Source organism: Phyllostomus hastatus, unplaced genomic scaffold (genome assembly GCF_019186645.2).
Source record: "Phyllostomus hastatus isolate PE091 unplaced genomic scaffold, TTU_PhHast_1.1 phas_contig_62, whole genome shotgun sequence".
In the NCBI taxonomy this organism is placed as follows: domain Eukaryota; kingdom Metazoa; phylum Chordata; class Mammalia; order Chiroptera; family Phyllostomidae; genus Phyllostomus; species Phyllostomus hastatus.
In genome coordinates, this window is record NW_025333921.1 from 18,691,646 (window position 1) to 18,718,381 (window position 26,736).

Consider the following 26,736-nt stretch of genomic DNA (forward strand, 5'->3'; position numbering starts at 1 on the left):
GACTTGTGGTCGTCTCTGATCTGCGGTAGCCCCCGGTCCCCTCTCAGGGCCTCGGATCCACTCCCCCAGCCGGTGATAGGGCTGGGCTAGGGAGTCGGAGAGGACCTCTCCGACAGCACAGCACAGACGTCTACGTGTACACGCCAGGTACCTCGCTAATGGCCAGCTCAGCGGTTCGGACCTTGAAGGCTGTGGTTCTCGAGGGCTGGCTGGCCCGGGTGCACAGGGCTCCCTCTGAGCTGACAGCTTCTTCCTAAGGTGGCTGAGTGGCAGAGCTGCGATGAACTGTGGGGAGCACTCAGTGCCCCATCATTGCTCTGCTGTGAGAAGGTGGAATTTTCATCTTGGCGGGCTCCTGCCCCTCCCTTCTTCCCTCTTCTCCCCCTTCCCCAGCCAGCAGCCTTCTGGGCTGCCTCCCTGCAGCCAGCTGGTGTGTGCTCAGAAAATCCAAACTCATTTCCATGTGAGTGCAGGGGGATATAGTTAAGAAGGCCCCTTACTCAAGCAGAAAAAGAGGGAGCATCCTGCATGCTTAGGACTCACTGTAAGGAAGCAGAGTCAGACAAACTCCAGGTGATATCTGCTCACCAGCTACATAGGGCAGACTGAGACCCAGTGGTGATTCTCTGCAGGGTCCAGGCCCAGGCCCTGGCCCTGTGCAGTCACCTGAGCAGACCAGGCAGCTCACCCAGGAGTTGTGCCCAGAGCGGGGCAGACCCTCCACCTTGGCTTGTGCCTGAGGGAGCCATGGATGGGAAATCCACTTACCCAGTGGTTAGGAGATGTCCACCTCAGGTAGACTGCACTGAGAGGAGACGTGGAGAGGAGTAGGCAGCATAGATCCACGTGAGTCTCCAGGACCCACACACCTAGCTGAACCTGATTCATATACTGCGGACACCAGCTACACAGGGAGCAGGCTGCCCTGGCCCTAACCACAGCCCCAGCCCTGTCCTGCTCTACAGCCAGAAATATATTATTGCCAGAGAGTTTTGCTTTACCATTCCAAATTTTGTTTCCAGTTATCCCCTCCATCTTCTCTAAGGGCCCTAAGATACCCCAACAGGCCAAAAGGTGAAACCAAGATGCCTCCAGAGACAGTGCAGGCTGGGTTCCTGGTGGACTATGAGGGGCCAACAACTTCCTAACGCCCAGAGGCACACTGCCCCAGAGAGGGAGGCTATGGGCCATCCAAGAGCCCCTCCCACGCTATACCCATACATGTGGCCCCAAAGTCAGCAGCATGTCCTGGTCCAGGCTAGCCTCCAAGATTCACACTCTGTTTCAAGCCCAGGGCCTCCTGCTGCACTTTGACCCTGTGTCTGCCTTCTCTGCAAAGGCAATCAAATTAAGAAATTGCTTCTCCCTGCTTTTAAGAACTGAGAATTTAGAATCAATGGTAACACTGCTCATGTGCACAGCAACTCACAACACAAAAGCCACTGCCACCTCCATTCTCCCCCTCAGTGAGAGAGCATAACCCCATATTTAAAGAAGGAAACAGACACAGAGGGTGAGGGCCCTGCTCAAGGTCAGCTAGTGGAGCCATGAGGGGAACCCCGGCTTTCTGACTCCAATGGCAATATCTAACACTGAGGTCACTATGTTCTGTGCATGTTTCTTAGCCTCACTTTATTTCATCTTCACAATCATATGAAGTAGGTGCTAGTATTTGGCTCCCTTTGCAAGCAGGGAAACCAAGGAACAGAGAGAATATGTGACATCCCCAAGGTCACAGACAGAGAAAGGCTGGGTGGGATTAAAGCTTGGACAATCTCTATGGGGCCTACACCCTTACCGTCTACATCATAATGCTCTGAATGCAATGCACCCTCCCATGGCTGCCTGCTGTGTTAGGCTGGAGTCTGGATCCACACAACCCTAAGGAAGGCCGGGACAGGGCCCAGGTTACCAGATGCTGGGCAGGAGGGCAGACCAGGGGCTCAGCCTCCCAAGCAACAAAGCAGCAAAGAGAAAGTGGGGAAGGAGCCAGGGAAATTTTTTTTCCAGGCTGGGGTTGGGGTAAGGGGGTAGTGCTAAAGACCATCCCACCTCATATCCCAGGGTGGGCCTCTGGCTGGGCTCCTCCATGGCCAGCTCAGCACCTGCTTCGCCACCAATGGGCATCCCCGAGCCAGCCAGTCTAGGGGCAAAGGGCCAGGGCCAGATGGCATCCCACTCCTACTTGGCTACAGACAGCCAGGGGAGGTGAGAACCAGGCCCATGATTTGGGTAGTAGCTCTAGAGAGGGAGAGGGTAGCTAGAATATGGGCACAGAGGACAGCAGGTATCCCTCTCTGGGGTGGGGAGAGCACAGGACCAGTGTTTGCATGTGGCTTCCCTGCCTGCCTCATGGGAAGCCACAGCTGGCTCCTGGGCCAGGACCAAGGACAGGAGCACAATCCCCACCCCTAGACAATGATAGGAAATGGACCAGCAAAGGGAGCAACAGATGTGGATGCTGACAGGCCTGAGGGGGAGGCACATTCCTGCCCGCCCCTTCCCCAAAATTCCATCTACAGTAGAGTAGAGGGAGGAGCTCTTGTCTAGGGAAAAATGCCGTGATGGGGTCTTCCCTGCAGGGCAGCTAAGGCACAGCCAAATCCAAGAAGACTCCATGGGAAATCAGAGAAATAGACACACACAACAACCCTGAGGTTCATAGGCCCCAAGGAGCAGAGACCCCAGGAGCTCTGCTCAGCCTTCCGAGCAAAGCCTTTCCAGCCCCTACTCAGAGGGTCCTCCACTCTCCAAGCTCCTTCTGAGTCCTTCCTCAGCCCTGATTCCATGGCTACACTTGCTCTTCAAAGGAGGAACCTAACCCTCACAGGAGGCCTGTGGGAGGTAAAGGATGGAGGTATAGGAACCCAAGCCCACAACAGCCCTTCCTGCTAGATCCGTCCCTGCTATGAGTCCTCAGAACTTGGTGCCTACCTAGGCCTTCCAGCAACTACCAACAGCAACTCCTACTGCCCTAGCCCAACCCCACTGCTGGGGGTAGAGACAAGGGAGACCTTAAGAATGGTGAAGCAGGTGGGGTGGGGCTGGGAGCCCTGGGAGGGCACATGCCCTGTCCACAGGACAGTGGCTACTCCCCTTTAGCCCACAGGGGCCACGAGAAGTCTACCCAGTGTGACATAGTCTGATTTTTCCAGAGAAGCTGAAAGTTAAGGTTTTGGTGAAACTCCCAGTTTTAAAATATTGGTAAGTAATTCAAAACTAAGATGTCTGTGGCAGAAGGCCACACCTGGGAATCCCTTATTGCGTGCTGGCCATGCGCAGGCATGGCTACTTCACAGGCAGGAGCATGGCCACGACCACCTGAGCTAGCACTGTTCTTGGCCCGACTCTCAGAAGACCACATAAGGGGTTTAAGGCTGAAACAGGCAAGCTGTACAGGGGAAAACCTTATGAATGAAAAATGGGCCACACACTAAACCTGACAAGCTCAGGAGAGGTCTGTACCCACCATGATCCTTACAAACTCAGAGACCAAAGTAGCCCCACAGATGGTCTGAAGGTAAAAATGCCTGACTGAAAGTGGGTCGTGGCGGGGAGTCACATCCCAGGCCTGTAGCTTCCTTGACAGAAGTCAATGTTTCCAGCAAGGGAGCCTGTCCATTGTCTTCTTGCATCTAGGATAACATACCTTTGAAACGTCAGAGTACTCTGCTTTCCGGACCCCTCAGGGCACAGCCAGGCTGGCACCAGAGCACTGGGACCACAGAACCCTCACTGTTAGCTTGTTCCCCTGAATACCATCCCTATATGCTGTAAATGTTATTAACTATCCTGTACTCACCAACGTAAAAGAAGTGCGTGTCTCTCCATTATACTTTTTATCTAATCCCAGAGATTTTCCCCTATCCGTTTTTGCTTTTTCCTGCCCCCTTAATCTACCACCAGTGGATTTCATGTAACCCCCACTCTTGCATCTCCTCCTTTGACTCTGATGTATAAAATAAGCTGCACAAATGCACCCTCCAGGGCACTTCTGAATCCGCTGAGGTTTTGTTTTGCTTCCTGGCAATTGTCATCAGTTTGACTCAAATAAACTCCCAAAAATTCTCTACATGTTTGGACAGTTATGTTGACACCCTCCTTGACCTGCGCAGGCCTCATACCTCATCTCATCCTCCCCTTGGTGCTCTGCCCGGCCCTAAACCTCTACCAAGCTGTTCCCTCAAGTGCCTGCCACTCCCCGCCTATCCAAGTGCCTCTTCCTTCTAGGGTAGCGCAGCCCACCCTAAAGGGAGAACTTCTCAGAACTGCCACCTCTCTTTTTGGCCCTGAGGGTCAACATTCGCTGCAGGATCCCACTCCTGCATCTCTGTTCTCTGTCCTAGTCACTCCAGATGCATTTTTATTTGATTGACCCTATTATAAACTGCTAAGATCGGAGTCTGGGCAGCAGGTTGGGAGACAAAAAGTAAAAATCCACTTGGGGATATTCAGTGATGAACAGAAGACTGGCAGAGAAGAGACAGATCTTCTCTCATTCCATCAAGACACTCAGCTCACCTAAAAATATAACAGGTCCACCCATGGATTCCAGCATCCTTAGACCCCAAATTCTACCCACAAGGCAGAGCTTGTCACAGGAGCGCCACCTGGTGGCCACTCCACGCACAGTGGCAACTTAACAGAGGAGAGAGAGAGAGTTTGTACATACTCCCAAGGCTTTTTGGAGACAAACTCCTCCTCCACCCCATTCCCACACCTAAATCCATCTTCCAGCCTCCATTCTCAGTACCCAGGGCCTGAGGCGGAGCAGGATCTCTTGGGAGCCACGTGGAATCCATCTAGACTAATAGTCTCCTGAATAGATATGGCCGGGAGGCCAAAGACAAAGTCCCAGCTTGGCCACTGACCCAAGGTAAGCAAAGCCCTGCCCCCAGCCCAGGCCTCCATTTCTTTGTTTACCAAGAGCTAAAACAGCAGTTCTCCTATCTGGACCAGAGACAGACAAAGCTTTCTCATTTCACCCTCTGCACTGCCTTCTGGTTCGTAGGTTGAAATAAATCTGCTTTTAAAACTACCGCTGCAGGAACCTCCCACCTCTGATGTGATCCTTGGGCCTGCTGGGGCCACCTGAGGAAAAGAAATGCATTCAGACATGTAGTCTCCCACAAACAATTCACTTTCTTTCATGGATATGGTGATCCAAGAAGCCCAGTTCTTCAAATTAGAACTCTCAGAGTCCAACCTGGGAGGCACTTACAAGAGCCTTTATGGTAGCCATGCAGGCTCTGCTTACATACCTCTAGTGATGATGAGCTCACTCCCACAGAGCCTTTCCTGTCTTGTTTAACTGACACACGTCCTTTTCCAGAGGAAGACACCCTCCCCCACAGTGGTCCTAAATCTGCCCTCCAAGGCCACAGAGACCATATCTAATCTCTCTTCCTGGAATAGAGCCCTTCAGGGATTTCAACACAGCAGCCACGCCCTTCTAAATCTACCTTTTCAGAGTAAATAACCCCAGGTCCAAGGAGGTACTCCTGGGGCTTTGTGTGGTCTCTCTAACCCTGGCTGATTTCTAGGACATCAGTCAGTCATTAACAAAGTTCTACTGAGACCCTCCTAGGTGCCAGGCAGTCTGGTTCACATCTACCTCCTTCAAAGATCTAGTGTCAGATCGGGATGCAACAGCAGGAGAGAGGCTGAGCAGGAAGAAGGTTGGAAAGACTGACTTCTTTGTTCCTGATTACAATCCCTCCAAAGGCACTGCCTTATTAAGCTGAGATACCAGCCAGGCTGTTAAATCCTGTTGATCGGAGCTCAGGGGAATCCTTGGGCGAAGCCCCAGCCAGGAGTGGCTATCTGGGACACCAGTTGGGAAAGAGTGAGTTTGAATCTGAGCTCAGGAGAAGAAATGATACGCCATCATCCTCCATGAGAGCAATTGCCATTCTGGTCCCCACCACAAAACTCTAGATTATCCTTGTTTCTGTCCCTCTTGTTTGGGTCGCCTCATTGTCAGGATCCTCACTCCGGCAATCATCTACAACATTCACCAGGCCAGCCCTGTATGCACTGGCATCTCTGATACAAAAGTTGTCAATATCTACTTGTGTAAATTTTTGAGGAAAAATTCAAACAGAACTGCAGCTCTAAGAGGTTAGGGTATCTGAGGAACAGATTGTAACGAGGGGGGGGGGTCCAAATGGGGATTTGTAATGAGGTCCAGAACTCAGGGTATCCAGGAAATATTAAAGAAAAATGTATATATGATGTCCTCACCCCCACCAGTCTGAGCTGGGGAATGGGACACATGGAGCAGGGCCATTGAGAGCTGTTTTGTACAGCAACAGCTTTGCAGCTAACCTCTAGAATGATCATTTAACATATCTATAGCCTTTAACTGGTGTCACAGATATGTTAAACAGCTGTGGCCATGCTTTGAGCCAGGGGGATGGGAGTGACTTCAACCCAGGATGTAACTGGGAAGCAACTCCCCCTGGTTACAGCACATGGCCTGCGTGAGAGTTTGGAGATGACTGGCTCTGCGCCATGGGGCCATGCCCTGCCTGGACTTACTATAGCAGCCCAGTAAAGCTGGAAGAATACAGGAATGCTGGCAGGTGTAACTGATTGTGGGAGGAGTGGGAAATGGGACTGCAGAGGAAGATAGGCACAGGGACTTAAAACCCAGGTGCGGCAGCCATACCAGTAGGACCATGTGGCTTTAGAGGAGTTGGGACCACATGGCTGTGGCAGGAGAAGGGAACCACCACTTGGCTTGGGCAGAGGTTGGGACCATGTGGCTTCAGGTTGCTCCCTTTTGCCATGTGGCTTAGGCAGCAGGGGAGACTTTGCCTGGAAGAAAAAGAGTGAAAGGACTCTTGCTGGTGGGCCGTGAGAAGGAGCCCCATGGCTTTGGATTAACTGGAGATTGTGGCGTCGACACAGCTGATGGTGCCGGGAGCCTGAATCATGGACTTCTACATCTTTTCCTGAGAGATAGTACCCTGGACTGGGCAGAGGGAGAAGGAAGGACTGTGTGCATTTGTGGGTATTCTAAAGAACTTTAGTATTTTAATGAAGACATTAAGTCATTACTCTAAGTCTGTATAACTTTTAAATAAATAATTCCTTTCCTTTTCACCAATCTCTGGCATTGAGAGACGTCCTTCCTCTGGCGGCAGGCTAAGTGAACCTAGTACTGGGGGGAACCTACTACTGGGGGGGGGGAACTCCCGGTGAAAAGCGGGGGTCCTTTTGGTAATAGTATGTCATTCACCACCACCACCCCCAGCACCCGGGGTCTGTTCTGTAACAAGACCATAACTTTGGTGGGTCTGACTTAGAAGCCTGATTCTTCTCCAAGATTCAAGCTGCCACTTCCAAGATGGATGAGTAGTGAGCAGACCCTTCACCCCTTTGAGTGGCATCTAGGACTGTCAGCCAGGCACAAGGCCTCATATACTGAGGATATACTGATACACTGATATCAGTGGATCTACTGATAGGACAGCACTGATACAATCCCACCCAGTCCCTGGAAAGGCCAGTTTCCCAGCACAGTCATGTCCTTTTAACAGGAAGCACTTATCTGTAAATGGCGATAATATCTACTTCTCAGGGTTAACTGAGCTAGAGTATGTGAGTGCCTAGCTCAGCGGTTGGCACAGAGAAGGTACTTGATAAATGAGCACTATTGTACTGCACTGCTGTTAGCCACTTTTGCCAAAGTAGAGAGGGCAGTGCCTGGGTCTCTGCAGAAGTATTTCAAGCACGGAGGAAGCACAATCCTGTTACCAGCAACTGCAGAGCCTACAGGAGCCAGAGAGCGACAGGTCCAGGGAAATGAGGGGCACAGCCAATGTGACCTAACTGCAGCCCAGGGCCAGAGGGGGCTTGGAAAGGATGGGTAAGCAGACAGAGAGAGGCCTAAATAACTCCTGCCATATACAACATCCTCACCAAACATTTACTGCCAAGGCCTGTGGCACAGGCAGTAAGAGGCCACCTCAGGGGAAAGCTCAGAAAGCTTGGTCTGGGGCCCAGGCCAGATGGGGCTGAGAAGAGGAGCAGAACCAGACCCATGTGCCCAACAAGCTGTGCCAGCCCAGCCAAATTTGAGTTATATTAGGAGAAGAGATCTGTTCAGAAAACTCACCCATCTCCACATATCTGCATATTCTATTTCAGGGTCTCTTCCTTTTTTTCCCCCCTTAGCTTCCTAGAAAAGTTCTTGTGATCCATTCCAACTTCACCTCTGCTGAACCACAAAAGCTCACTCATTCTCCTCCCCACTCCAACCACCCTCTCGCCAGCAAGCTTCTCCAGAGTTCTCGGCCCTCCCTGCCTCCACTGCCCCCACCTATTCAGGCCTCAAACCCTGCAATTGGGCTCTGGTTCCATTGTAGCATCTCCCCAAGGTCACCATGGCTCAAAGTCAGCAAGTCCAAGGTTAGCCCTTTTGTTACTAGGTTTCACTGTGGCATCTCACACCACTGACCAAGCCTTCTCTTTCCAGGTCCTTCCACTCCATCAGCTTAGATGACTCCTGCTCTGACCTTCCCAGAAGCAGCAGATCCTGCCCTCTTCCATGTCCATCAGTCACCATTTCCTATAAAGCCTAATACCTTAGTGGGTGTGCCTTTTCCTTTTCCCTGAAAAGTTTAATTCCCTTCTCATATGACACAGATCCATTCAGCTTAGAACTTCCTGATCATTATTTCCATTCTAGGAACATCTAGCCATCTACAAGACATCCCCACATGGCTATCCCATAGCACTCTGGGCTCAGTATGTATAAACCTGGACTTGCATTCCTAACTCCGACCCCACTCCCTTGTTCTTGCCGCACCCCCATCTACACACTCCAACCCTGCCTGCCTCCCCACTCCCTCCCTCCCTCCCTCTCTCCCATCCAGTCTGCCTTTCCATCTCACACCCCTCCCTCCCCCAAGCTCCCCTGCTGCAGCTCTAGTCCAGGCCCTACCATGCTGCATCTGGAGGCGGTGAGCCTCCTAGCTGGTCTCCCACTCCCAGCCTCACTTCCCACAAATCCAGCCCCCACACAGCTGTCAGAGTATCTCATACACACGTCTGGTCCCCCAATGCCCTGCCTAAGTCCATCCACAGAGTACTTTTTGCCCTTAAGGCTAAGCCCAAGCTCTTCAGAGATCAGACCCTGCACCTCCTCCTATTCCTCCACACTCAGAAGAAACAGGCAGCAGTAGGAAGGATGCCCACTTTGGCCTAAGACAGACCTGAGTTTCTAAAGCCAACTTGTCCACTGCCTAACCATGAGATTATGGACAGATTATCTCACCTCTTAACTTCAGTGTCCCCATTCAATAAATGGAACTAATACCACACTTACCTTTCCCAAAATGTGATACTGCTAATTCCTAGTCTCTGTGCACCCACTACTCTCCTCTCTTCCCACACTGCCAGGTCAGCCCACCATCAGTTCTCAAGGGATCATAATTCCCCACTGGTCTCCTTCCCTTGAGCTTGGCCCACTCCCCATCTATGCACACATAGCCACCAGTGTCCTTTCCAAAGTGCAAACCTGATTCTCTCCCCACTAATTCAAATTCTTGTGACTTCCCACCGTCTCTAGGGTAAGTCCAAACTCCTTCCATGGCTGACAATGATCTGTCTGCCTCCAAACCAACCCTGTCCCATGGGGCTACGGGAGCTGGGCTCTCCCTGTGCCCAGGCCACTCAGTGCCTACTCCTTCCTGCCCAACTCCTTCTCACCCTTCAGGTCTCAGCTTAGATGGTGCTTTCTCCAAGAAATTCTCCCTCCCACACACAGCCCCTTACCCAAGTTAGCTCCCCTACCTGGGCGTCCCATGCCCACTGGACCAGCCTGGCCAGTTCTCATCAAGCATTAGCATATGTGTTGTTTGTCTTAACACTGACATGGTCCTGGAAGAGCAAGAATCCTGTCTTTCTTACTTGGCACAGAGCAGAGGCTGAGTGTTTGTTGAAAGGGTGAAGGGTACAATGGTGAGGAAGGGGTCCTTGGCCCATGGAAAGCCGAAGCACAACCGGGGGGCGGGGGGCACTTATCAGACACAACGTATTTAAAACATGGCCACAGGAAGCAACGCCAACTTGCCAAGACCCTGGAGGAAAAAGCTGACAAAGAAGGATGAAGGAAATCGTGGTGATAGCTCAATTCTGGGAAGCAGTATAGCTGGTATTTAGGGGTCAGTTCCAAGGACAAGGCAGGGTTACCCAAATGTTCCACAGAATAGGACAAGGAGTTAAGGGGCCCCACCCAGTGCCTTTGAAGGCAGACCTTGGGGGGAGGGGGTGAGTTGCCACAGAGTAGAAACCGACTCTAGGCCGGCTGTATCATGGGGACAAGGGCTGTGTCAGTCCCATGTGACCAAGGCAGGCCCATGAGGCTGGAACCGGCGTTTGTTTCCACCACAAACAAGCCAGAGAGATGGGGTTCAAAGACAAGGCTTCCTGTCTGCCCTAACTGCAAGATGAGGCTGGGCTCCAGGCAGCTCACTGAGGCACAAACGGGCCTGGCCCCAAGAAGCCTGGTGGGTTCAGTCTGAGTCTTCTCAGCCAAAGCAAACACCTCTCAACATTATTTCTAGGATTGAGAGGGAAATGTGGAGAGATTTCACATTTTCTGGAGGAAAGAAAGAATACTATGCTGTTTGGGCCATTTCTGGACTAGTGGGCCCTAAGTATCTCCCTTTAGGACTATCATGGAAGACCTGGAGGTCATCCAGAGAGAACAGATGTGCTGTGGACCAAAACTGGAGGTCAGGGAGCAAGTAAATTACACGACTCTCCTTAATTGAAGCCGTGCTAGTGAAGCAGAGGGAGCAGGCATGCTGTGCTCCCTTGGCGTTCAAGGCTGGGAAACAGGACAGAGTAGACAGTCCTTATAAGTGGCAAACTTTCTGTCCCAGGTAACAAGCAGAAACTGAATGACCGTGATTGTGACACTGTGAATGAAAGCACACACCTGCCAAAGGCATGGGATTGGGGCAGACCTCTCAGCAATTTTCTACTGAAACACAATGTGAAGGGAAATATTTTCTCCTGATAAAGTATTCAAAGCACACGAAACTCACTTGTTTAACGTGCACATGTCCGCGGTGCAGCAGGGAACACCATGCCAAGGGGAACAAGAGCTCAGGCAGATGGAGCAGCGGCTTGGGGTTGGTGCCCTCCCATCAATATGTGGGCTGAGACCTGTGCCTATTGGTGTCGTTTAGTCATGTTATTTAGCTGCTCTTGTATTTGCGCTTTCAGCACAGAGAAGAGGGCCCTGCCTCCTGGCACAGCTCTGAGGCCTGGACTCTGGCATCATTACAGAAAAGGCATCAAATGTCAGTCGAGAATAGCTTGGGGGAAGGACAAGGAATCCTTTGGAAGCCTCTAGGGAACAAAGCATGCGGACAGTAAGCGGCCCCTACCTACTCCTCTGAAAGTCCACCTGGCCACTCCTCCGACTGTACTCATCCAAGACCCACAACCTCCTCTGGCTACAACTGTAACACAGCAGTTACTCTAGAGATTGGGAAGCAGTCTTGCTATGGCCTTAGGCACATACTGAGGACACCATACCCCAGAGCACCAAAGAGTCTGGGGACTATCACTGAAAACTTCTCCCAAAAGAGAACGTGGGCATCACATAGCATGCCAGGACATGGGACTAAACCTCTCCACCCAGGGGCCGGCAGCAGGGGCCAGTCATGCTCCCTGATATCAGACCCACACACCATGCTTGCCCCACCTCCACCAGTGCAGATCAGCCAGAAAGGCCAAGCACTGGACAAAGACAAGGTCAACCATCACGTGTATTGGGGAAAAAAGAGACGGGGCACTTCCAGGAGTGCCTCCCACAGGCAGACACCTTGGCAGTTTGTTAGGGGCTCAGGAGGAGCAGGGAGTTCATGGGGCTCCTCCGGCAAAGATGAGCTCCAGAGCTGCTTGGATGTCCCCGCCAGTGGCCTGAAGGGCCCGCAGGCTCAGCTCATCATCGTGAATGCCCATGTCGCGCAGCTGCTGCAGCTGAGGCTGCCACTGGTTCTGCAGAAAGACAGGACCAGGGAAAAGCTGTTAGGTGCGGTCCCACGGAGGCCCACTCAGGTCTATCCTTTGAGGGACGGGGAAAGGGTGGATTAATACTGCAAACTCTGACCTGAAGTTCCACACAACACAGGATTTCTAGTAAGAATGCAAGAGAGACTCAGGGTTTAAAGAACAAATTAGAGTTTATCCAATTAAAAAAAAGACCTCTAACATAAGGATCAAAGAAAAAAAGCACAAATTACCCCATGTCTAAAGTTCAAAAGATTACTTTCTTTCTCCTCCTATACTTATAAGCAGACATACACATGCGCAGACGTGCACACATGCAAAAAGGGGGAGGAGGATAAAATTTTTTCGCTTTTGTTTCTTAGCACGTCAGAGAGTGAAAAGTCTTCCTTCTGTCCACTCTCAGCCCCATCCTGGATGACCAATTCTGTTCTCAGAGGACAAACACATATTCCTAAACCTACACTTTTGTTACATTCCTCTTCCATATGTATACCCCTCCTCTGCTTTCCGTTTGTTTGTTTGTTTGTTTGTTTGTTTGTTTTTCCCTCTTCTGTTTTGTTAACGCTCTCAGTGTCCCCTGGACATCTCTCTGTGCCAGGACTGAACGAGCGTTTTAATAACCGTAACACGTTTGAACACCGTGGGACGTCCCTGAAGTGTACCAGAATCCTTCGCCATTGGAACAGCACTGCAGGGACTGACCCTGCACCAGGGGACGCTCTCCCCACCTGCTCAATCTCCTGCACAGACTCTGAGACAGGGACTGTGAGGAAGCGCCTGGTGCGGGCCGTCTGCGCGTGAGCAGTCAGTCCACGGCCTCGCTCCTTTTCGCTAAATCAATTTTGTTGTTAGCGCTCAGACTTTGCCTGGTGTTTTCTCTTTTTTTTTGTTTTCGATCGCTCTGCATAAATCTTCACTTTTACAAGCTCAAAATATATTACTCTTTATACAACGGCTCCTGGATTTTGACTTTCAGGTATGAAAAACCTTCTCAACTGTAAGGGTTTAAAGCAATTAAGCCATATTTTCTTTCAGTACTTTCAAGGCTTCATCAATCTGTCTATCTCATGAAGTAGGTGAGTGCACAACTTAGGGAAAATGCTGTGCTCGCACTGTGCAAAGCAGAGGGTAGTGGGGGGAGGAGTGTAAATTTGTGCAGGCGGGAGGGGAAGGAGGGCTTTTGAGAAAACCATGAAACTACTCTGACTCCCTTTACAGGCCTGGTGGAACCACTGAAGCTCCTGAGCTGGAGAACAAGGTGGGCAGGCATCCAGCTGCGATGAAGAAACGGAAAAGACAAGCTGTCCCTCCACAGGTACCGCTCCCAACCCCTCACTGTCCACCTGGGCCACGTCAGGTACACATAACCCCACGGGCTTAAACCTGGTCTCTACTACTTCCTGGCTCACTGACCCTGGCAAGTTCCGGAAATGACCCACAGCCTCATGCTCACTGTGAGCAGCAAAGGAAACGGGGAAGCCGACGGCTGTGCACAGAGACAGGCAGTAAGACCCGACCCCGTGGGCCTTCCGCTTGGCGGCTAAGGTGCGCGTGCCACGAGGCAGAGCAGCTGGCGTCACTCCTGCGTAACCCTCCACTGCTCCCCTGGTGCCCACCCTGCCCAGGCCCTCTGCTCCTCACATGCAGGCGGGCACCTGCTTGCTTTCTCTCTGGCTCCACATCTCAGGATGTCCTCCATGAGGACACCGCCTGGAGCCTTGTAGTTCTCAGCATGTCACATGTCCCTCCACACATGCCTGGACACCATCCCTCCACCCAATCGACCCCTTCCCTGCCTGGCTAACCTCTAACTAATTCTTTGACGATCAGCTCAGACATCCCTTCTGTAGATGTTCTGCCACACCTAGACCCTCACCCCAGTCCTGGCCTGGGCTTCTAGCCCTGTTGCTCCCCAAGTTCAGTACCCAACTGCCTGGCGCCCCTCTGGCAGGAATGGGGCCGGCTCACCTCTAGCCCAGGAGCCGGACCCAGGTCCACGCTCAGGATTCACATGCTCAGTGCTCAGGCAGCGCCCTTGGAATGAATGAAGGGACCAAAACTGCCGTGAGTGTCCAAGCCAGGTGGTCAGTGGAGTCAGGCCATGGTCCCTGGGTGCAGGAGTGCAAGTCCCAGGGACAACTTTCCTTGTGGACAGCTTCTTCCTGTTCCACGGCCTTGCCCCTGCTGTTCCCGGAGTGAAGCACGCCAAGTGGGAAGGCCCTCGGGAGAGCAGGAGCTCGGTATCCAAAGTGACTGGGAAAGCCGCACGGGCACCAGGCGGGGGGAGACTGACCTGAAGGCTGGGCTGCCCAGAGGCCTGCAGGGCATGCTGTAGGGCTTGGCTGAAGAGGTCATTGGTGATGGGCGTCCCTGACTGGACACCAGAGGACATTGGTGAGGTCCCAGAGGAATGGCCCTAGTGAGACAAACCAGAGGTCAGGGCCACCCTCAGGGCCGTCTCAGTCTCCCAGCACATACCCGCTGCTGTCACATCACCCCATGGTGCCCCTGGCGTGCCCAAATACTGCCTCCCAGCAGCGGCCTGCCCGACCTGACAACCACACAGGGGTCACCTAAAGGCTTGTCAGGCGGGCAGGAAAGGCTCCATTCTCTTCTGCTCCAGGGAAATGGAATCGAGCCCCTGACCCTAGCCTAGGATCCTAGCACTGGAAGCTGGACAGACGGTCACCAGAAATACTTAAGCCATTGAGGGCTGGGCCCTGCCAGGGATGGGGGAAGCGCACTTAATGTGAGGGAAGGTTTCTCCTGAACCACTCAGGAGGAGGAATCAATTGGGACTGTGCTACGCCTTGGACTTTTGAGCCCTAAGGGCAAGGGAGGGGAAGGTCTCACAGCGAGAAACCCGTGAGGATTCGGGCAGTCTTCAGCTCAAACCAGATATCAGGGTCAGCAAGGACAAATCCATCCCACCGCTGGGGAGCTTCTCCCCTGGGGGCCCAGCCTCCACCTGCCCCTCCCCTCTCCATACCTGGGTGCCAGGAGTCGGTGTGTGCGAGCTGCTCTCTGGAGTGCTGGCCAGAGCCAGGGCTGTGGCCAGCTCACTCTGGGTGATGGGCCGGGGTCCAGCAGCGCCACTGTACCCCAGGGAGGCTGGGCGGGAGCTGGGGGTGCTGCTGGAGGGCGTGGACCTGGCCCTCTGGAGAAGGGAGGCACCCAGGATCAGGAAAGTGGCCCTGTGACAGTCCTGATAACACCACCCCCGTTCCATGTGCAGTTCTTGGGGAGACTCCCCAGGCTGCCAGGGTCACAAAGCAACAGTGTGGCATAGACTTGGCCACCAAAGGGCCCATGACCACCTCGCAGCTTGGGCTCCAGGTTGCAGGGATGCAGCCCTCCCTGGGACCACGTTCCCCAGAGGGCAGGCAGCCAGGCCACCTACCGGGTGAAAGTCGTCCTCGTCATCAGAGAGCCCTTCAAAGAGGAAGCCACCTGGAGGAGGCAGAACAGATTTCAGGGAGAGCAGAAAGGCACAGGCGTAGCTCCAGAATCGCAGCTCAGACACTCTCCAAATTCATACTTTCGTCTCTCCTCTTGGAAAATTACAGGACAGATGCACTCCCTGACTCAAACCGAGAGTTCCCGAGGAACACCCTCTGCCAGCGCTATACATAGCTGCTGAGTAAAGCGTTTTCCTGGGCCACTGCCGGCCCCTGAGGGGGCCCGCACCACACTCTCCTGGGACTCACCTGGCATGTCCCGGTACGAGCTGGAGGGCGTGCTCCGGGAAGAGGAGTCAGCCCCCGGTAGCGGCGTGCTGCCTGCCACCGAGTGCAAAACCAGGACAATGGCATTGACTAGGGCCGGGTGAGCGGGCACCAACCTGGAACAGGGCCAGGAAGAAAGCCAAGGGTGAATAAGAAAGAAAGAGCGCCCCTGCCATGACAAAAGTCTGGGTGGCCCTCAGAAATATCAAGCCCCCCTGTGCCTGGCCTTGAATTCCTCAGTCTTCAGCACCTCCTTCCAGTGGCTTCGCCCTCCTCTGTTCTGCCCCTAGCAACAGTGGCAAGGCCTTCAGTCTTGGGACCCACCGTAAGTGCTTCACCTCCCCCAGCACAACGGGACAAGACAGCCTGGGAGGCTCAGGGATCTACCACTGCTTCCCAGGTCCCCTCTCTTCTCTTGGGGGGCGGTGAGGGAGCTTTTTCCTGCACTTGCAGCATAAGAGACAGAACCTCTTCTGTCCCATCTAGCTCGAAAACAACAGGGATCTACACACCCGCTTGCTTCCCCAGCTTCACATCCTTCAAAGGATGCTTCCTAGCTATTGAATGAGAGCTACACTGAGCCCAGCCCACGAGGCTGCCTCCCTCAGACCCTGCTTCACCTCCACAGCAATATGTGTTCTTGCCTTGGGCTGGGCGTTTCCTCAGAGCGCCCTGCTCTTTCTCGCCTCCTGATGGACTTAGAAGGGGGACGTGGGGGTGGTCAGGGACTGGGCTCTGAGAGCCGAATGCAGGGCAACAATCAGGCTCTGGCTCGACCGGATGAGGAGAGACAGGGTACTCTTTAAGAAGACGGGTGTACTTACGTGTCGAGCATGTTGGGGTCAGCAAAGACAGAGAAAAGGTCCTTGTCCTGGAGAACCCCTAAGGAGAACGGGACTCACCTCAGAGAATGAAACCCTGCCAGATCCGGGAGGGAGGAGAGGTGTTAGGCCTCAGAGCAACAGGCTCAACAGGGACTCAGGACCACAGAGCACCCATGTAAGGAGCAGCAAATACAGAGCACCAAGCAGCACAGCAGAGTGCTCTCCATCTTGTCCCCTGCTCACCACCTCCCCCTGCAGTGAAGTCACGTACTGGGTGCCAACACGCCCGACCTCCTCTTTTCCCCCCCTGATCTCTGGCCTCTTCCCTGACCCATCAAGGTGTGCACGGAGTCTTCCCGATAGCTGTGGTTTGGGCTAACCGCTGCCCTCGTCTGACATCCTCCCAGTTTCATTTATGATGTTAGGTAGGCTGTGGGGCTGACAGCTCTGGAGGGCTGGGTATGCAGAATGCATCTTGGTTCTCCCCCCCCACCCCCCACAAGACCAGTCATTCTTCAAAAGATGGTCAGAGTCTCTTTAGGGTGACTGCCCTCTTCTGGTTTCTGCTCCTCCAACAACTGCTACTTCCTCAAGTTCAGCTCTGTACTTACCGAGAGCAATGGGGTCACTGCTGAGGCCTGGGGTGGCCACAATGATCTGATCCAGAGACTCCTTATTGCTCAGCATCTTAAAGACCTGCAGGAGAAGCAGGGAGGGCTGAGCTCAATCCACTCGGCAGGATCCCACACTCGGCTTAAATCCTTGCTCCCTCTAAGTGCCTGCACATCCACCACCACCACCACAAGACAACAGCCCCAGGAATCAGATGAACCTCTTTCTCCTCTGAGATCGTGGCTTACTGAGAGGGAAACAAACAATTTTTCTTAAAAGGCAACATCACAGTAAACCTTCAATCTCTAGTCCTTCTCCCATCTATACTTCCAAAGTTTCCAAAATAACAGCTCTCATTACAAGTCAATGACAACAGTTTCTCTGGTCCCAAAAGTCCTTTGAGTCTCCATACAATCATCCTTTCATAGTCATATATATCGGGAAGTTTGCAGCTGTATCAACTTTGCTTATCAACTCTCCTCCAGAAAGACATGAGTGCATTTCCCAGTTTGGAAATCCAGGTGAGGGGCAGTGGGCAGGCAGTTCAGCCAAATTCCAAGGTTGAGGCCCAGTGGAGACCACATGTGGACCCTGTGGCTGTAATCACAGTCATTCTGTGAGGCTGGTACCAGGAGAGGTTGTACCATTATCACTAGATGGAAACTGACACTATGGAGCTGAGACAGCCTTTTGGGGGGAACACAGGGCTCTACTGAGACCCACAGACATGGCAAATCCTCCCCGAGGAACCCTTGGTAGTCATGGCAACAGGCTCCCAGCTCCCAGTCTACACCACTCTCCAGCAGTCACACTCTCCTGCTGGTGTGGCAAGTCTCAGGCGCAGGTAGCACAGCACACACTCACCGCCTCCCTGTAGGAGGAGCTGCTGTGCAAGGCAGTGTGCAGCACCCGGAACTCCCGCAGGGCGGCCACTTTGTCCACTGGTTCTGCGGACAAGACACAACAGTTACCCCGCAGCCCAGGCCCTGCCTATGCTGCAGACACAGAACATCATTTCAGCATGTGGCCAGGTACAACTTGGTCTGCAGGTCCCCTCCCTCGTTACCCCTTGGAGAATGTTGAGTGCCCATTCAGAAAAACCCGCTTATAACACAGAAATGAAACTGCACTCTTTTAGGCATCTTCAGGCTATCAAAGATCATCAAAGTCAAGTTCCAGCAGAGAGAGATCTTATCACATGAAAGACACTGCTCTGATCAACACCCCATGCAGGAATTCTAGACTTCTCACATGTAAAAAGGAGGAAGGTATAACCAACGCAGTAGATTTTTACAGTGATTTAAAGTACTAAGTGCTGCAGGCCATCAGAACGATATGGAGATATCGGCACAGTATGTTAAGAGAAAAAGAACACAAAGTTGTATGTGCATTCTCTAATTAAACCACATAAAATGTGTCAGTGTGCATGTGGTCCAAGGTGGGGCGGCGGGGACAAAGGAAAGACCAGCACTTAGCAGGGTGATAGGATCCAGGGTAATTGTTTTCTCTGTGGTATTTTCTTTCAGAAACTTTCTTTCTAAAGTTTCCAAAATAACAGCTCTCATTACAAGTCAATGACAACAGTTTCTCTGGTCCCAAAAGTCCTTTGAGTCTCCATACAATCATCCTTTCATAGTCATATATATCGGGAAGTTTGCAGCTGTATCAACTTTGCTTATCAACTCTCCTCCAGAAAGACATGAGTGCATTTCCCAGTTTGGAAATCCGGGTGAGGGGCAGTGGGCAGGCAGCTCAGCCAAATTCCAAGGTTGAGGCCCAGTGGAGACCACATGTGGACCCTGTGGCTGTAATCACAGTCATTCTGTGAGGCTGGTACCAGGAGAGGTTGTACCATTATCACTAGATGGAAACTGACACTATGGAGCTGAGACAGCCTTTTGGGGGGAACACAGGGCTCTACTGAGACCCACAGACATGGCAAATTATTTATAATATTATTTTTTAATTAATATTATTTTTAATTTAAAAAAATACAAGAGGGACCACAAAACACACTATACCTCTAGGGGCTTAAACTTTCATCATGCTCGATATCCAGTGTCTCACTAGGACTCAAAGTTCCTTTTTGACTTTTGATTTTGGGGAGTTTTGATGTATATATGAAAGTTTAGCAGTTTTACTTAGTTTTACTTAGTTACTCTCCTACCTAGGATATCAGCCCATTTCATAGGTGAAGGAATGTGGATTAAGAAGGGGGAGCAGGGAAGAAGTTCACCCTGAGTCACATGTTAACAGTGTGGTTGCCCTCACCTATGACTGCTACTTGGGATGGATGGAGTAGGCTGTGTATGGAGTGCCCAACTACCTCCAGGAGCACCACTCCCAAAGCAAGGCAATTGGCCCCCCTGTGGCTCCATGTGGAACCACATCCTTACCTACAGTGCTAATTGTGAGCAGTCTCTCTTCTGAAAAGTATTCACCTTCAGCAAATCACCTCATTCATTCACTCAGCAAACTCATACTAAGCATTTACTCCATATGCCTGCTTTTGGGCAAGGCACACGTATGTAACAAATAAGAGTCCCTGACATCAAGGAACTCTTAAGATGGCAGGAGAAATAAGACTAGATCAAACAAAAACCACACAATACCAAACCATGCTGAATTCTGTGGGGCATCTCAATAAGAGGGTTTGCAAAGGACTTACTATAGGATTGGGCTTTGGCTGGGTGATTAGGGGGAAGTTTAAGGAGATGTGGTTTTGCTTTGGACTGGATGCTGTCAGGAATTCAGGGTGCATTTATGATTGGGTACTTTAATAATTATTACCTAAAGGAAAACTAGGGCAAGGATGAAAGTGTAATGGAAAGTAGCAGCATTCATAATAGAGGGATATTTGGCAATGTTTGTGGTTTGGACATTGTTCAGATTTTTGCCTCTGTTCAATATAGGGAACCTATCCGCGTAGAATGGCAAATGCAGCCCAGCCCTATTGGAAAGCGCATAGGCACATAGCAGCACACAGGATGCCAAACCCACAGATCAGTTCTCCCATGGGAAACCAGGCCTGCATTGTGCCTAGGCTGCTTTCAGGCTTGCTCTTGCTAAAACTCCCTCACCCTGAGCTGAAGGAGCAAATGCTTACCGCATATCTTTAAAGTAACTTCCTGAAGTCTGTGCTAATTCTTCCAAGGATTGAAGTGTAACCAAACCAATTACTTATTGTTCCCTTACATTTGCAACATTTTTTCCTTGTTAATCTGTAGGAAGTAATCAGTAACATCCTTTCCTTTGTTATCTGTAAAAAATAATTACCTAAAGCACACTTGAGCATAATGAATGAAGACCTTGTTTGATGTATGCTACTAGAAAGCCAATAAAAGCTTGTCAAGGCAAGGGTCAGGGCACTCTCCCCTTGAGAGAGTGGCTGTGTCATCCCTTTTTCTCCACAGGACTTGGAAGTCCATGTGAATTTGTCTCATCTCATCCACAACACTGCAGATACTGCTGGCCAGAGTCCGCCTCAGTTCACAAATGAGAGGGCACTTGTTTGTGTCTTGATCCAGCTCAGTCTCTGAGTGGCCTTGTAGGTGTGGGTGATCTGTGAAATGGTTCCCATTCCATTCCTGACCCTCGGTCAGGCCAAGCTCTGTATGTTGGAAACTGCCTTTTTCTTTCTCACGTCTCACCAGAGTACAAAAGGTGTTTCTCCTTTATGTTTAGATTTAAAGAGAGAGTATATTTCAAGCTGATAACCAGTCACAGCAATTGTGAACATTACAAAAATGTCAAACTGCCAGTTTAACAAAGCTTATCTTTTTATATAGTTTAAATTTATCCTTGAGGAAGCTTTTAAAACCCAGATGCAAAATTTAATTATAAATTACAAGCAGCACCTTTTATGAATACATCCAAAGGACAGACTTTAGAGGCTTTGTATGTTTTCTCCAAGAGCTACGTTAATACTGTTTGAATATTTCCAAGTTTTAGAAAAATAAATTGCCACTACAGCAGGAGGAGTGAGCTGACCAAGCAAATCAATGCCTGAGGCAGTTTGCTGGGAGATTTGAAAACAAGAGAACAAACCACAGTATCAGAGCAGTGATTCTCAACCCTTTTCCTCTCATGGCATACATAAGCTAATTACTAAAAATCTGCAGCACACTAAAAAAATAATATATTGTTCTGACAAGAAAAAAGGTATAATTTTGATTCATTCACAAAGGATGGCCATTGTTGTGTTGGCTGCTGTCATTTTTTTATTTGACAGTGTAAGAGAAAAGAAGTCAGTGTCCCTAACTAAAGTCTGGTATTGCACATTTTAAAAATTCTTGAAAATCACTGCATTAAAGGAATCCAAGGAACCCCCAGCTTTTTTTCTAATGAGAACAATAACAAAAAGATACAAAGTTCACTGAGAAATAAACCGCTAACCTAAAGAAACTTAAATAGACACACATTATCACCCCATTAAAACAGTGGATAACGAACTTAAAAAGTAGAGAAGCAAATCCCCATCCATTAGTGGCATTGGCAGCGAGAAGGTCAAAACTGTATTTTGTTTATCAAGGTGGTCTAATCCAATAAGTAATAAAGATATCTATCTTTTATTACCATTTCAGTAAATCACCCCTTTGTTCCATCCAGCCAGGCCTGTGCCTCAAAAACCCACACACCCTTCCCTTGATACCACTGAAGCTCTGCCTAAGGGCCAGCTGTTGTTCACCTGGTTTCTGATCAGGCTCGGGCCAGGACTTGCGCAGAACATGCACTGTGGATCCAGGCTGAATGCCATAGAAGTCGAGAGTCTGGTCGTCTTTTAGCTTCCGGCCACAGTAGATCAGATCTAAAAAAAAGAACTGTCCATTTATACTTTGCTCCTCAAAACAATTTAGATGGTTTCTGTCCCCTAGGAACATTATTTCAATTAGACAAATAGCTAGAGAATGATATATGCTTATATAGTAGTGTTATTTAATAAATATATTTTAATAACAACTGTTAGCAAGTACAAACTCATGAAATACAGGATCTATCTACAAGAAAGCTCTAGAGCTTAACATTGTGGAGGCTGTTCAATTAAATGCATGGGAAAATGCAACAACAAAAAGGACAAACCCAGTGTTTTCAGGACTGAAAACACATTTTGCCAGTTGGATCCCTTAGCTATTATAAAATACCTTTATACAATAATGTAACTTGTTATGTTTAATTCCTTCTTCTTCTACTTAGAATGCCCTTGGCCATCTTCCTTTCCTTATTTACTGCCTTCCTTCTAACTAACAAAACAAACAAAATCGTTTTACTCATTCCTTAGGACCAACTCAAAATGCCATATACTGGAGTGCTTTCCCTGACCAGCGCCCCCTTCCCTGTTCCACCCCAAATTCTTGCTCTTTCAGAAAGAATTCAATAACGTCATAGTTAAGGAACTTTGTGAAAAAGTAATTCTGAATAATATACAACTGAGGTGGGAGGGGATAATGGGGGCAAGAGAAGGAAGGGTTTTCAGGAACATGTACAAAGGACGCACAGACAAAACCAAAGAGGGGTAGGATCAGGAGTGGGGAGTGGGGATAGTGGGGGGTGGGGAATGGTGGGGGGGGAATGGAGACAACTGTACTTGAACAACAATTTAAAAAAATACACAACTGAAATGGCAACCAATAGTTTTATTATTTGATATATGTTTCTTCTCACCCAACACTCACTTCCCTAGAGTGTTAACATTATGAGGCAACAAATCCCAACTTCTAAATTTACCCTTGTAATTCCACAAGTATCCTCCTCAAAAAGAAATCAGAGCAGTAGCCCATCTCTGGTTCACAGAGACTCACCAATCAGCTCAGGGTCTGGAACTGACTCCTGGAGTTTGCCAGCAATGAGCTGCTTCAGAAATGAAATACTATAGGCCCCCAGGGAATATTCTCCCAGCTCTGTCTCTGGCAACCGAAGAATAGACTTTGGGGCAAGTGGCTGGTCAGCCAGTTTCACCGCCAGGTGCCAATCTGAGAGAGACATCCTCTCTCTTTCACGCTCTCTCTTTCTCCCTGCAAAGGAAATGAGCCCTCTTTAGTCGTTAAAGGACAGACCACCACCTTACTCCATCGGCATCTCACCAAGAGGCTAGATGAGAGGTAATTCAGTGTGACATTGCAGGAAAAGCACAGGGTGCAGCATCAAGACAGAACTAGAATCTGGGGTCCTCTCTGCTAATTCTATGATGTACAGCAAGGAACTTCAGCTCTCTAGGCCTGTTTCTCCATCTTTAAAGGAAACATAAAAACATCAGCCCACCTAAAACAATGTTGTGAGGTTCAAATGAGATCACCCAACCCTCTCCTTTATGTATACTCATTTCTGATTCACACCTCTTGCTCGAACTATTACAAGAGCTTTATAACAAGTTCCCTGACTTTTGCCTCTACCTATCAAACATCCCTGCTGCCACCCAACTCATTTAAAAACACAGAAATGATCAAGCCCAGGCTGGTGTGGCTCAGTGGATTGAGTGCCAGCCTGTGAACTGAAGGGCTGCCAGTTCAATTCCCTGTCAGGTACAGGGAATTGAACTGGGCACATGCCCAGGGCACATGCCTGGGTTGTGGGTGGAGTCCCCAGTTGGGGACACTGAGAGGCAACTGATCTATGTATCTCTTGCACTTCGCTGTTTCTCTCCCTCTCTTTCTCTCTCCCCTTCCCCTCTCTCTAAAAACAAATAAAATCTAAAAAATAAACTAAAAACACAGGTATGATCAAGTCACCCCTCTGCTTAGAATTCCTCAGATGATTCTAAACCACCTCTATGAATAAGTCTAAACTCCACAGCCTTACAAACACATTTACATCTGTTCCTTCTGCCAGCCTTCCTGCCAAGAGTACCCTGTCCCACCCTCCCCAGCACGTAGTCCCACCCCCACTCAGCTTCCATTCAAAACAAAGTTCCCTCACTTTACACCTCTGCTCATCTGCTAACTCTGTTTGTAATTCCTTTTCTTTGTCCTCTCAGCAAAACTTAGCAAACTCCCACCAATATCAACCCAAATATCACCTCCTCTGTCCCCTCTGCCTCTCCTCTGTCGTCTCCACATTCCTTCAGGGCAGAGTTATAGATATCTATTTACTTCCAATCTCACCTTCCCCCTAACCCATTCTTGGGGGCTCTTGAAAGCAAAGACGAGAATTTTTTGCTTTTATGGTTCTATTGCCTAGCACACGAGTGCCCCCCAAATGCATCAGAAAACTCTTGAGGTTTGAAGAATCTTGTAAGGCAAGAAAATTCCTTGTTATAATCACTATTGCTTCCAAAGAGTCCTCTAGTAGGGACGATACAAAAGGTTGTGAGGTTGACAGGCAGCTCACCAGTCCCCAAGGCATCCTGAAGGTATCTCCCATGTCCAGATTCATGATAGAGGAGGGAATAGGTTTATTTACATACCATATCTCATTTAAGCCTCACAATCGTTCACTGAGGCAGACATTATCATCCACCTTTTACATACCAGGCAGCCGAGACCCAGAAAAGTGAAGTCACCGGCACAAGGTCACAGATAGCTAAGTAGTGGGGAGGACACCCTTTAGCAACGACCCCACCGCTCCCATGGGACCAGCTAACTTGTCACCAGGAGTCCAGCCCACGCGGCCCGGGCCCAGCGCCCTCACCCGTCCCGTGGAACGAACCCGGCCGCAGAGCCGCCGGTGTAAAAACACTCACTCCGGTCCCCTCGCCGGAAACCGGAAGTTCAGTGCTGCATTCTGGAAGTTGCAGTCCCCGCTGCTGCCCCTCCCCTTGTAAACAGTAGGCTAGCTTGGAGCGCTGCTTGCACACTTCCGGTTACGGGGAGGGCGTTGCTTCTGGGTTTTTTGAAATACGCCGCGCGGAGATTTCTTGGTGCTTTGGTTTCCGAGTACTACTTCCTCTCAATGTCCCAGGGCGTGAGTCGCTAGAGAGCGCGCCCTAGGTGGCGAGTACAGCCCCGTGACTCCCGCGCTGTCTGGGAAGCACGCAGAATCAGCCGGTCGCCCCGCGTTGTTACAGCGCGGCAGTGGAAACGCGGGCTGCGGAACCCTAGGTCAGATTGCGGACCGTGGTCTCCGTCCGCTCTGACCCTCCGTCCGTGAGGATCCTTTCCCTAGCCGCTTCTTCGGACGCCCCCAACGGTTCTTTGCAGTCCTCACGATGAAATCAGGTGCTTTCGGTGAAGTCAGCCTCTTCGTTTTCCTTGCCACAACTTCTTGCGGCTAACCTACCTATGGGGCAGACCCGGAACGTGGGTTCCTTGAGGGGAGTTACTAAGTTGGGTTTCAGGTATGCCCAGCATGCAGTGATGGGGTTTATATAATAGTCATTCGTAGATTAAGTTTGGGGAGGGAAGTTTCCATTGGACCCTGACAGAGAAACTGCATGTTTTAGCTTCCTAGTTAGAATTGGACTATGTTTGCGCCAAAGTTAGGATTAGCTAAAATGTTGAAGATGAAGGCTGCTTCTAATTCAATTGTATTCAAATAAAGAAAAAAGTGAATATAAGAAAATAATGCGGTAGATCACAGCAGCTGAAGGCTGATTCTGTCCCCAATGCAAAAGCATAACTGGAACATCCCAGTTGTACGCCCTGGGACTGGGGCAGCACTGAGCAGGCTAGCTTGACTGAGGAGAGCACACAAGCTGCAGGGAGGGCCTACCATTGGAGGCCACGTTTCTGTGTCCATCTTCAGGCTGAGGTCAGGTTCCTTATGGCTGTCCTTTAGATGTACACTCACACTCACCTTTAGATGTACTTTCCTTTTCAAGATTCCTAACTATCCAGCCCTATTTAGGCCCCCTCCTCTCCTATCTGAGCCACATAACTTAGTATTTTGTTAAAATGTGTCCAGTATTGTGCCTAACTGGCTGCAGAAGAAAGCAGGGACTGTGTCTTCTTTTGTTTTCCTCAAAATGCATCTGAAATACTAGGTGCTCATGAGTGTCTTATTTTAATTGATTTCATTGTAATCTCCATAGGGGAAAGGACAATGACTATCTTGTACTCCACTTTATCTTCAACAACTGGCCTTCACCTGACACATAAATTTGTATTGAATGAATAATTCAGGCAGAAGGTATCCGCCAAATGTGGCTGTCGTGTTGCTCCCAGGAGAGGAGGTAAACCTAAATTCTGACTTATTACAATATTTGGAAACATTGTAATGATAAATCACTAAATGAGCAAACGAATGAAGGAATAACCCAATACTAAATGGGTTTTTTGAGAACCAATTTACCAAGTAGGTGTTGTGTCCAGAATCAAAGGTGAGATTCTAGAGAAAGTTAGAAGCCTGGACACAAGACAGAGGTGAGTGACCAGAGAAGTGGTAAGACAAAAAGAGTCTGGGCGCTATCCTTCAGCCAGTCCTCATTTGGAGACATTGATACTCTCATTAACCATCTATGAGACAGTGGTGGACAATTATTCATTATACCTTCAGGCCAATCAGTAACTATGGAAAACAAATTATAAAAATGCACATTTGCATTTTTAAAATAACTTCTGTTTATAAAATTAACATGTGGATATCTAAGCCTAACAAGGGAGCAAGTGAAA

The 26,736-nt window shown here is 49.9% G+C and overlaps 1 protein-coding gene across 2 annotated transcripts; it reads right to left on the reverse strand.

The window, feature by feature from the left end:
• Positions 1 to 11,771: 11,771 nt before the first annotated feature.
• On the reverse strand, positions 11,772 to 24,885 carry UBL7 (ubiquitin like 7). Of its 2 annotated transcripts, none has more exons than XM_045848705.1 (11): positions 24,818 to 24,885; positions 22,993 to 23,205; positions 21,882 to 22,001; positions 18,059 to 18,141; positions 17,194 to 17,278; positions 16,583 to 16,640; positions 15,741 to 15,874; positions 15,434 to 15,483; positions 15,023 to 15,190; positions 14,327 to 14,449; positions 11,772 to 12,021 (listed from the first exon to the last, which is right to left on the reverse strand). In XM_045848705.1, the coding sequence occupies exons 2-11, from the start codon at positions 23,174 to 23,176 to the stop codon at positions 11,884 to 11,886; spliced, it is 1,143 nt and encodes a 380-aa protein (XP_045704661.1). In that variant the 5' UTR covers positions 23,177 to 23,205; positions 24,818 to 24,885; the 3' UTR covers positions 11,772 to 11,883. The 2 variants fall into 2 exon arrangements, with proteins under 2 accessions (XP_045704661.1, XP_045704662.1); XM_045848706.1 differs by having other exon boundaries at positions 24,836 to 24,884.
• Positions 24,886 to 26,736: the final 1,851 nt, after the last annotated feature.